The sequence below is a fragment of the Uloborus diversus genome, chromosome 8, assembly GCF_026930045.1.
Source record: "Uloborus diversus isolate 005 chromosome 8, Udiv.v.3.1, whole genome shotgun sequence".
NCBI classification, from domain to species: Eukaryota; Metazoa; Arthropoda; class Arachnida; order Araneae; family Uloboridae; genus Uloborus; species Uloborus diversus.
Window position 1 is genome coordinate 104,270,592 of NC_072738.1, and position 12,201 is coordinate 104,282,792.

General features: G+C 33.2%; 1 protein-coding gene across 1 annotated transcript in view; it reads left to right on the top strand.

The window, feature by feature from the left end:
* LOC129228054 (rab3 GTPase-activating protein catalytic subunit-like) overlaps positions 1-12,201 on the top strand; it is a 388,943-nt gene that overhangs the window by 22,231 nt on the left and 354,511 nt on the right. Inside the window, exons 14-15 of the mRNA XM_054862687.1 lie at positions 5,443-5,517; positions 6,359-6,531. Of these exons, the coding sequence (XP_054718662.1) occupies positions 5,443-5,517; positions 6,359-6,531 (248 nt within the window). The remainder of the gene's footprint in view (positions 1-5,442; positions 5,518-6,358; positions 6,532-12,201) is intronic.

Sequence of the window (12,201 nt, forward strand, 5' to 3'; positions counted from 1 at the left end):
AAATGTTTCTAAATTTGGCATTTTCTATGCTATAGCTAATCTATACTAATAATATAAAGCTGTAGAGTTTGTTTGTTTGAATGTGCTAATCTCAGGAACTACTAGTTCGAATTGAAAAATTCTTTTTGAGTTGAATAGTCCATTCATTGAGGAAGGCTATAAGCTATATAACATCACGCTATGACTAATAAGAGTGGAGCATCAATAAAAAAAGTTACGAAAATGGGAAAACATTTATTACAATATAAAATGATTAGAATGCAGAATTTGTGTAGCCACGGTGGCTCTATCTGAAAGTGTGGGCGATCCCGTGGGCGTAGGTTCGAGTCAGCCATGAGGCAAGTCTTGAAAGCTCTTTTCAGAGAAAATCCTAAACGTTGCAATAAATGATTTGTAAAAAATATCGATATATATACGTATCATTGTCTTATTTTTCTTATTAATTAATTGATCTATATTAATAATGTAAACTGAACAGTTTGTTTGTTTGAACGCACTAATCTCAGGATCTAATGATTCGAATTGAAAAATTATTTTTGCATTGAATAGTCCATTCATTGAGAATGGCTATAGGCTATAATTTACATTGATATTTTAATTAGAAAAAAAGTTATTCAATGTTTTATGTGATTTTTAACAGTTTTTAGTACTTTTCACCCCGCAGATCCAGAACCAATTGCACCAGAAAAAAAATTATTGTAGTAAAATGTAGGAAACTTAATTTTAAGTATGATGAAGAAATAGTTTTTGCAGGTAGAGCGATTTTTGTATTTTTTATGAATTTTGAAAAAAAAAAAATTTAATGGAATTTTTTCCTGGGTTTAATTTTTTATAAACTCATCCTGCAAAAAGGATAAAGACTTCTTTTCTAAAATTTAACTATGTAATAGTAAAAACATTTCACCATTTTCAAAAACAAAGTTTTCCAAAATACGCAATAATTTTTTTTTTTAACAATTGTTTTAACACGGAGCATGGCACGACTTCCAAGCATAGCCGAAGTATTAGCTATCTTCAATGTACGATGGACATTACCTCATGAATAAGTGATAAAACTGCAGTGCTTGCTTTTGCTTTTTTTTTTCCATTTAAGAATTTTACTTCTCCCCCCTCGACGTTTTGCTTTTGTTATTTTACGTTACATATTTGTGTGCATTTGATTCAATTAAAGCAGCGAATTTTTTTTATCTTTTGCACACTATGGGGAACAGAGATTTTTTTTTTGGTGCTATTTTAATTAAATAAATAAAGCGGGTGGTTTCTTGCATGATCCTTGTTTTATATACAGAGAAAAAGATCCTTAATTACCATCTGAGGTAGATATGCATAGATCGTAAAAATAGATCGATAGATAAATATAAGGGTCGATATAGAAGATGGTTAGTAGGAGATAAATAGGCCCGTGTTTAAGGAACTTCAACGTGGATCAATTCCCCCCCCTCCCCCGACTTTGAAAAAATAAAGCATTTGCATAAAAGTGGACGTGCTTTTTGTCATTTTCCAACAAAAGAGACGATGAGAGTGGAGCGTACACACCCCCTCTGTTGGGGCTGCTTGCATAGAAAGATGAACCAGCTGGTCCCCGCAGGCAGCTATCTTTTTATGTGTTTTGACAAATAGTTTTAAATTCCAGAGAGAATTTAATAGGTTTTCTGAAAAGGTGTGTACGCATTTTAGTTTGATATTGTTTAGTGATAGATTAGTTTGATTAAATGATAAAAAAAATTTATCATTTCACATCAGAAGGAAGGGGGGGGGGGTATGTTTTTTTTATTCAATGGACTTCTTTTAAATTCTTAGCACGGGCATCGTCGTGCGGGTACTGCTAGTGTTAAATAAGGGGTCATTGAACACCCTCTTAAAATTTGAATAAGAAGCTAAAACTTTCACAGCGTAATATTATTAGTAAGTCTAAAATTTATTGGGGGTGTCCTGGACTCTAGCTGAAAAAAAGTTTTTTTGAACCACCCTGTTGGGTTGTTTAATATGGTGTTTTATAATGTGACTGTTCAGTCTTTTGATGTACTAAATTAAACTTTTTAGGAACTCACTATCCAAGAACAATGTGAACACCTCATTCATTGCAAAAAAAGAAGAAAAAGAAGATTAACCTTTTGACGACCATTATGGCACATACATGTCCCCTAGACTTGAGTTTAAAAGTAATCGACTACAAATAGTGTGTAAATTTTTTTTTCCATGTTATTCAATGTATCAAAATCTGAATATTTTCAAAAGAAAAACAAAAGTTATTGTTCTAAAGATGTACTGTAACTTTTAGCTTTTGAAAACAGTACAAACTTCAATGCCTTGCCTTAGAGTTTATGGTCCTCAAAGGTTTAAAGCCAAAGATCGGGTTTAGCTGGTACCAGTTTTTACTTTCTTCTATATCTAATATATAGAAGAAAGTATTGGATTCGTGCAAATTTTCGAATTTCGAATTTTGACGGATTCGAACGTTTTGAGGTGTGCTGAGTCCATTTCGACTATTTTTGGAAAATGTCTGTCTGTCTGTGTGTGTGTATGTATGTGTGTGTGTATGTATGTGTGTATGTGTGTGTGTCACGTCTGTGTGTGACCAGTTTTTTGTGGCCGCTTTACAGCAAAAACTACCGCATGAAATCGAACGAAATTTGGTACACATATGTGCCCCTATGTGAACTTGTGCCCATTAGTTTTTGGCGCGAATTCCTCCAAGGGGGGTGGAGCAATGGGACGTTTTTCGAGTTACGCGTGCTTGCTATTCCTCAGGAAGTTACTGGCGGAATCAAACAAAATTTGGTCCATATGTTGGTATTAACAGGAACAGGTGCTGATTCAATTTTGGTGTCAATAACTCAAACGGGGGTTGAGCTATAGAACGTTTTTTGTCGTCAATTGTGACTGCTGTACCTCAAGAAATAATGAACGGAATGAAAGAAAAATTTATCGGCAAGTAGCCCTTAGTGGGTATAAGAACTGATTTTATTTTTGTGTCAACAGCTAAAAAGGGGTAGCGCAATCACCCGTTCTTTTTTTCCATTTTGAGTGCCCTATCTCAAGAAGTAATGCTACGTTCTGGTTGAAATTTGGAATATATGTGAATCCATATGTAAACAGGCTTTGGTTCTATTTTGACGCCAATCGCTCCAAGAGGTGTTGATTTTTTTTTTTTTTTTTTGCGAATAAAAATATTTTTATTAATGCAACAATAAGAAAGATAAATCGTAATAGATTGTCGTCTGCGTATTTCTCGAGATTTTAATTGTATGGAAATGGTAGGAAATATTATCTCAATGATTTAAAATTTTTAACTGTTGCCATCTTATGTTTGTTAACAAATAAAATATTTGTAATTCATTCAAGCAAGGCTTTTAAAATAACTTTCAGTTTTCGCTCTTTGCTTTGCTTTTGCAATAATTCAGACATTGGGATAGTCGTCAAGTTTTTGCATGTGTCATTTTATTTTTGTTGGGAATATTGCTTCCTCGTCAAGCATGGGGAGGGATCAGAAAAAAAAAAAGAAAAATATAGAAGAAAGTTTCGTGATGGCCACAACATACTAGTTAGTATTTGTCATTTGACAACAGTCTGATATTCTTGTAATCAGTTTTTGGAATTAAAACGTAAAATTCCACCTCCAGGTATATTTAAAAGTCGCCAAATTTTTAGAAATTTCAAAATCCAACAACTCTACAAAAACTAAATTTTCAACAATAACTAATCTGCTCACATAAAAAGTATTAATGTATATACATAAAATACACCACCAGCTCAATTATTCCATCCAAGGACTGCAGTTTCGTGCTTATTAGCACTCATCAGCCTGGAATAGGAAGTAACTGAGCTGGAGGTGGAAAACCTCTAAGGGAGCCAAGAGAGCCAAACAAACTGGTAGCTAGTATAGAATTAGCACAGACCAGAGGAGTGACCGAAACAATGGTTTGGTTCAACTCGAGGATTGAAGGCAAGGCATGGTGTTTTAGTAAGTCCTTTAGGTTTTCCACCTCCAGCTCAGTTACTTATTATTCGGGGCTGATGAGTGCTAATAAAAGCATGAAACTGCAGTCCTCATATGAAATGACTGAGCTGGCTGTGTATTTTATGTATTTCTGCCTTAGCCTTATAGGGCGGCAACTTACTGAAAATTGATGTATATGTTTGTTCATTTTTTTTTGTTTAAAAACAAGTGCGTCACAATTTTTTAAAAATATTTATATCATTTGTGTAGAGTTAAAAAAAAAAACTTGATTTCATGTTTTGCACTTTTGTTTAGTTGTTTTCAATCAATCAGTTTTTCTCCTGAATAGTATTTTTATTTTTACAAATTACATTCACCAAACTTTTCCTCAGTAAAAATATATTTTAAAGTATGAACATGTTAAACAAAAATAAATAAAAATAAAACAAAATAAGGATACTAACTGACTAAAAATTAAATATACATACCTGGATGATTATATGATTATTCAGTTGTCTTTGTTTTAAAACATTTCATTGTTGTTTATTTTTTTCTTGAAAAATATCGATGCCACTCAAATGCACCACTTTTGAATGATTTAAATCCCATGACTGTAAAATGTTTCTCAGTTCCTTACTCTTGATTGCTGAGTGAACCAAATTGCTTGTGTAGCAAGTGCCTAATTCACATGACTCTTTTTTTTTTGCATCTTATGCTTTATTGTGTTACAAGTATAATTATAAATATGAACACTTTATTTACCATATTACCTTGCATTATCTGTCATGCCGCACAGTTCGAGGGTCACCACATTTTAAATAACACTTGTCTGGTCCTTTACCGGCATGCCGAAAATTCGAGGTTAGGTGTAAAAAAAATACTACAAAAGATATATGTTCAGATTAAAAATGAATATAAGTTCCATACATATCTTATTAGTATTAATAAACATTTTAATTTTGTAAAAATATTTACTAACAATGTCATTTGTTATTTTAACAAGAAAAATATTGTTTAAAAAGAAATAATTTTCTAAAAATTAAATTAAAACTTAAGTAAGCAAGCGTTTAAGCAGTAACTTACCACCCGCTAAGGAATTTACCATAGCTATTCAATAACTAAAAAATAAACTTACTTCTCTGAAAGGAACCTAAAATAATTTATTTAAATAATTATAAACAAATCGCAGTGACGATGATTGCTTCTGAATCGATTACTTTATTGACATGTAATTAAATCCATTCATAATGTCCTACCATAAATAACAAGCACATATTATAGGCAATCCATATTTTTTTTGAAAGAATGTTACTTTCGGGATTTATTTATTTTGTTACTTACAGTGGTTAGCTTTCTGATTGGAACTGAATGGAGAAATTTACTTTGGTTTTGTTGCAAAATAAACCTCACTTTTTTCCGGCATGCCAGATAATGCGGGGTAATATGGTATTTATTTTTAATCTACTCATTTTAAGTTATTATTTAAATCTTTTGTAATTTAGGAGACTGATGAATGGAAAGATACATTTAACACTTTAAGTGAACTGCAAAATAGTGCTTCCTATGCAAAAATACAAGTAAGGAGAATTTAATTTTCCTTACTTTTCATTACCTATCAAGTTACAAGCTTTATACCAAAGCTTTTTGTTGCTTTGCTTTATCCCTGTTTTGCATATTATTTTTAGATTGATTAGTTATGTTAATTAGGTTATTCATTATATAATATTATTTTCTTTTTATATAAATTTTATTCTCCACCCTTTTTAAATTTCCACTGCCTGTAAATATGCTGCAGAACTTTCTCTGAGAGTTGTGCAGATGCAGATGTCCTTTAATCTTTACTAATGATAAAGCTCAAAGTTTGTCTGGATCTCTGTGACGCGCACAGCGCCTAAACCGTTCGGCCGATTTTCATGACATTTGGTACAAAATTAGTTTGTAGCATGTCTGTGTGCACCTTGAAGTGATTTTTAGAAAATTCGAATTTGTTCTTTTTCTATTCCAATTTTTTAAGAACATTTTACCGAGCAAATTATCACAACATGGACAAGCAAATTATCATAATATGGACACTCAAATTATCATAACATGGAAGAGCAAATTACCGTAACATGGGCAAGCAAATTAACGTAGCAAATTGGCGAAAAATTTATCATTCATTATGCGTATATATACAGGCAAACCAAATGACCATTTAATTTTCTACTACGGCCAAAGCTGTGCGTTTACCGCTAGTATATTTTATTAAACAAAACTTTGTTATGTGAGCCATTTCTTCAATTGAAATAAATTTAAGGTTTTGAAAATTTAATAATATTTTTAATAAAAAAATTCTTTGGTTCACATTATTTTAAACTATTATTGCACAAATGTCTTTTATTCAATGCTTCATCAACTGTGAAGAGTACTGTTTTTTAGGAACATATTCGATCTTTTAAGAGCGCCCCAGTCGATAGTCTCACTTGGAGACTTGCATTAGCCATGTGCCAAGTGAATCACAGTTATGGTGGATTAGCCGCAGTTGCTCAGCTTTGGCAAGATTTCTTGTTGGAAATGCGACATCGTTGGGAAAACAACTACACTCTACCATGGTAAGTGGCAATATATTATTTTGGTAGTCTTTTAAATGTTTTACTTAGGAACTAGAAATACTTTTATCTAAAAGCAAATAGTATGGACATTATGGATCATTTTAACATTGGGCTGTTCTCTCTTGTTATGTGTCTTTCATAGATAATTTCCTTACTAGTAAGAGTTTTTACAATAGTTTTATCATTTTCTTTTTTGTTCAAAACTGATATTCTTTGCTTTAGATATTGCAGTAAGCAGGTGTGCACAGGGGGGGGGGGAGGGCTAAGGAGGGACACCTGTTAGCTCGGGCCCAAGCCTGAAGGAACCCAATATTTTGAAAACTAGGGGTCAAATATGGAGGTAAACAATGGCAGGCAGGGGGGGGCAGAAAAGTCATTTGTGACGGGCCCAAAAACTTTTGTACACGTCTCTGGCTGTAAGGTGAACAAAACTTTATGGGGAAAGGAACAAAAAGTCTTCTTAAACACAGATTCTGAAAACTTGTGTTGGCACTTGTGGATGATGCAGTAGTGTAATCCTGGGGGAAAAAAAGTAGGGTAATTTACAAAAAAAAAAAAAAGCATAAGTTAATAGGGGGGGAGTACATTATGTTGAAATTTAAAAGAGTAGGAGGGGAGGGGGACCAGTGTAGAAATATAAAAGTATAGGAACGCTGTCACCCTCGAGAACATCAATGTGTGGATGTACCTGTTGATGGCATGACAGCAGCAACATAATGTTCTGGAATACAGTCAATATGCTTTCTGGAAATGTAATAAAATGAATGATCTGGTAGACTAGGGTGTGTGAAGTTACTACTCAAAGCATTATTTCCTGGACAAATGGCACATAAGTTACTGCATTACCATTGGTTTTCATAAATATGACCAAAGATCCTAGCTGAAGACCACAGGATCATCAGATAATACTTGTATAACTTCATCAAATGAGGAGAAGTCAATAGACTGGTCTTCTTCACATTTTTTGGCAGTAGTTCATGAATCTTCAAGTATTATTTTTTAGTCAGCACTAGGTGAGTAAATTTCAACTTCTAAGATTAAAAAAAAAAAGAAAAAAAAAGATGATGATAAAAAATTAACAAGTGTGTCATGATAAAAGCAAATTGCAGAGACATCCTCTTTACCTATTCCCGTTTTCAGAGCATTGTGTATACATTATTTATTTTTTTGGTTCCTGAACTTAATTAGATTTATTTTAGGTCTTTGTCAGTCAAAAAAAAAAAAAAAAAAAAAAAAAACCCTGCATGTGACATTGAATCTGCACGTTTGTGGTTCATCTTCATTGCCTGTTATGTTCATTTTTCAATCAAAGTATCAATAGTTAAAAATCAACTAGTACTCAAGGAACTAACAAAATAATTTTTGGACATCCATATAAAGACAGTTGAAAAGCAGAAGATATTATATTAATAAAGTCAAATTGATGTTTTTTGAGGGGGGGGGTTAAAACACTAAATTTCTTTGCTTTTTGCTTTTTTATTCTCAACTTATTTAAACTGAGAGAAAGACTTTCCTTTTAGATAAATTCAAAGCAAATAGTAATGCAAATTTGTTCAATAACTTAAGTATTTTTTTAGAGCTGATGTGTGCAGTACAGAATCTTTTTGAGTCTAATATTAAGGCAGCTCTCACTCTTTGGTTTATCACTCAGTGTCAAAGATTTTTTTCAATGCAAATTTATTTGCTTAAAAGCACAAAGGTGCCACAAGCTTGAATTTTCGGAAGGGCAAAAGTTTCCAATATGACACATGGAACCAAAGTTTGCTGAATGACAAAATTTGGGTTATAACAGAAGTATATCTAATGAGAAGGTACATTCCTGAAATTCCAAATTGCAATTATGTCCTGAAAATTTCTGACTAAGGAAATTTTTGGGAGGTCACACTGACCTCCCATCGGGATGCCCCTGAAAGTATAGTACGAAATTTCACGAAGATTGTGAGATGGTCGGGGGTGTGATGATTTGAAAAATTGATTTAGTTGGCAAGTCTAATGTCCAAAGCCAAAAACGTGTGAAAAACGCTATTTCTGTAAAATAATTTGCTCTTCGTGATTATGTGTGATATTTTTTCCAGAAATGCATTAATTAATTTTATGTAGAAGCAAATTGTTTTGTGAAATTTACTGCTAAAATCCGCCTTTTTATGATGCAAGATGATCGAGAAAAAAAAAATCATTTTTTTCTTCAGTTGGTTAGTTCCATAATCAAATGCATGATTGAATTTTTACTGGAAAGTATGAGCTGAAAGGGGCCATTCATTAATTACTTAAGGGTTTTGAGGGAGAGGGGGATTGGAAAAACTTACTTTGGGGAGGGGGGTTCCAAACCTATTCTTACATAATATTTTCCAAGTTGATATTTTACATTAGAAATTGCACAGTCAAATGGTTTGAGAGGGGTAATATTGCATTTGCACCTGGAAGGTTAAAAAAGGCATTAGGATAAGCTGTTTTTTATTTGTTTTACAAAGAAGGAATAGTGTAAAGTGTAATAAAAAAATCGCACTGTGTTGCATGATTTATTTTTAATTAGTATCGGATCATATGCAAAAAAATGTCGAAAAAACTTTGTCTAGATTCCAACTTTTTAGTAAATATTTCTTTACACAAACAGGTTTAATTTAATAATAGTGAATTCAATTTTGATTCCAGTGATGTAAGATTCGTTATTTTATTATTATGCGAAACGAAATGCAATCTTATGTAAGAATAGGGGGGAGGGGTTTGAAAAATCTTACGTACCCTTACATAAAAATGGGACGGGGGTCAAAAATTTCCAAAATCATCCTTACGTAATTAATGAATGGCCCCTAACAAACTCACTATTACGGCCGAAACCACAGAACACTCAATCTTGTATTCCTCTAGATTAGTGGTTCTAAAAGGGCCGATTTAGCTCCTCAAGGAGGCAATAAATTCTTGAGAGTCGATTGGCAGGCAATGAGTGTTGCAAAAATAAAATGATAATTAAAAAAAACCCATATCGAAATTGAAAACGCATACGAAACCAATTCTTCAGATTTCAGACAAGGAATCAAAACTTAAAAAGAAACAAATTAAAGTTCAGGAAATTCCTCCTCACACCTTGATTGAACCATAAGGAAATATTTCATCATTCATCGCCAAGTTTATGCATTTTTAAAATTAATTAATTAATTTTTAATTTTAGTGTCTGTGTTTTTATTTCTCTTGGAGTCTCGATTCCAATTCAAAAAAGAAAATTAATTTCATAAAAATGTACGTCTTTTTTGAAAATCGCGTCAATGATCTTAATTAAGTATTTTCCCTAAAATACTAAACAGTTCGTTTTGGAAAAGAAAGTGGGGGTTGATGGGCTCAAATAGGTTGGGAATCACTGCCTTAGATCAGCGATCGGGAACCTAAATTAACTGTTGGTATACTTTCCAAGTATGGGCGAACATTGAGATCAACTGGGGGGGGGGGGCTGATTCTCCCATCACTGTACCACAGTCAAAACCCCATACAAAACACTGCTTCCCTTCTCACTTTTGGTGTTTATTCAAAGTTTTGAAAAATATTCAAATAACTTTTGATTGAGAAGTTAAGCCTATTTCCCTCCCAGAAAAGTGTTCATTAATGGTACTCTGACAAAAACCATAGTCCAGATTGTTGTCGCGATCGACTGATAATGGATTTGAGATCGACTGGTTGCCTGCTGCTGCTCTATATTCTAGATAATTGGAAAAAGTGTCTAACAAAGATTGAAAGTGTCCAATGACTTTCGGATACATAGTGTACTGTAATTAAACGGATATTGACTTCCTCCTCCCCACTTGTAACACTGCATTTTTTCATGATAGCACTTTAAATATGACTGGAGTATGTTCATGAATTTTTGTGCGCGCTGAAAAGAGATGAAGTGCTAAAATCTTACTATACATGTATTTTTTGTTTTTGCACTGAAATTTTACTGTATCAGAGCCAAAAAAGGGTCATTTCTTTCTTTTCTTTTTTTGAAAATCTTACGTCATTAATTTTTCTAGGCTAAGTTATAAATGAAACTTCAAACAATTAAAATGAGTAAAAAGACTTTCGTTTAATCCCATACCCTGTAACTTTTTTTTAAGAATATTTTCTTAATTTCTATTCGTTATAATCGTGCGATTATCTCGCCCCTGAAATTATGCTCTTTGGGAACAAAAGGCCGAAACCCTTCTTTTCTTTCGCGACATTTTGTTAGTTTTTTCATTTTATTTTCGCTGGTTCCACTGACTCTCCGAACATACTGAGGTCAAAACTCCGTTTATTATCTCGTTCTCTTCATTGAGAACAAAAAATATCAAACGAAAGTAAGTGATGCTCCAACCTCCCTTCTGCATTTCACAAAAGCCTAGCTTCTAGCCGTCAGATTTCTGAGGAAGCATTATTTATTCAATACTTGTGGCAACAACTTCATCGAATGTTACGAATCTGGTTGATTGACTTTCAGCGCTAATAAAAGCTGTGTTTCCGGACCGGTTAGGGAATTGGCCCTTAAATTTATGCTCATTTGCTTTTGGGTATTTAGTTTGTGGAGACATGGCGACGAATGGTATATCGATGTTTTGACTCGAATCAGTTCTAGTTGCTGTCGTAGAAAGTTCTATTAAATATTTATCAATTGTTATCATCGTTATCACTATTATTATTATTATTATCTTATTTATTTTTTCGTGACTCCAAATAGCCTTTGATTCATTTAGTTTGTGTTTATTATTGTTTATAATGCTCTAAGAGTAGCAAGAAATTCCGCAGGGGATTTAGGGGAAGGGGTCTAGGTTAAAAATGGCCAATTCTGATGCTTAGAAATATAATTAGATGCAGAAAAAAAATACTTCAACATTACTTACACAGGCACAAACACATAAAATTAGTTAGATGGTGCAAAACGTATTTTAAAAAGAAGAGAAACTCTTCTTCTTTCATTAGAAGAATTTAATTTCTCCCCTCCCCCCCCTCCAAGGAAGGTTTCGAACCCAGGAACAACCAACTCCCTTTCCTACGCCACTATTAGTGCATGCTTTTATATCCATTGCAGTTCTTTCAGCATGCTTAATCTTCCGAAATCTTCAAAAAAAAAAAAAAAAAGCTGCTAGTTTGAGCTACATATAGGATGTCTACAGGTCATCCAGAAACGGTTGCGAATTTTAAAATCGGTCACGAAAATAATGAGAAATACGATGTTGTCACGATAAATGTGTGTGTGTTTGAAGCCAAGTTAAGGGTGAGATCACAAACATCCAAGTACATTGAATGCAACCCTAAATTTTACCTCAGCCTCCTTTTTTTGAAACTATTCCTTCTGTTTTGAGTTTATCATCTGTATATATAAAGTAGCTTGTCCGGACTGACAATCAACGCTCAACCAAACCTACTGAGACTAGAGAGCTGAAATTTGGAACATGGGTTCATTTTATGACGTAAGCGCGTGCTAAGAAAGGATTTTTCGAAATTTCGATTTTAAGGGGGTGAAACGGGATGGGGAATGTTCTACACTCATATGCAAAATTCTCAAGAATGGGCTCGAGTTCAGGGTCGAACCAGGTATTAAAAAATTGTAAATTTTACGAGGGTTACGAATATTTCAACCTCATCCACGTAGGGTGTTAACTAACGGAGATATTGATTAAAAACTCAATTTTATGTCCACTTGAACATACGTCTATGCCA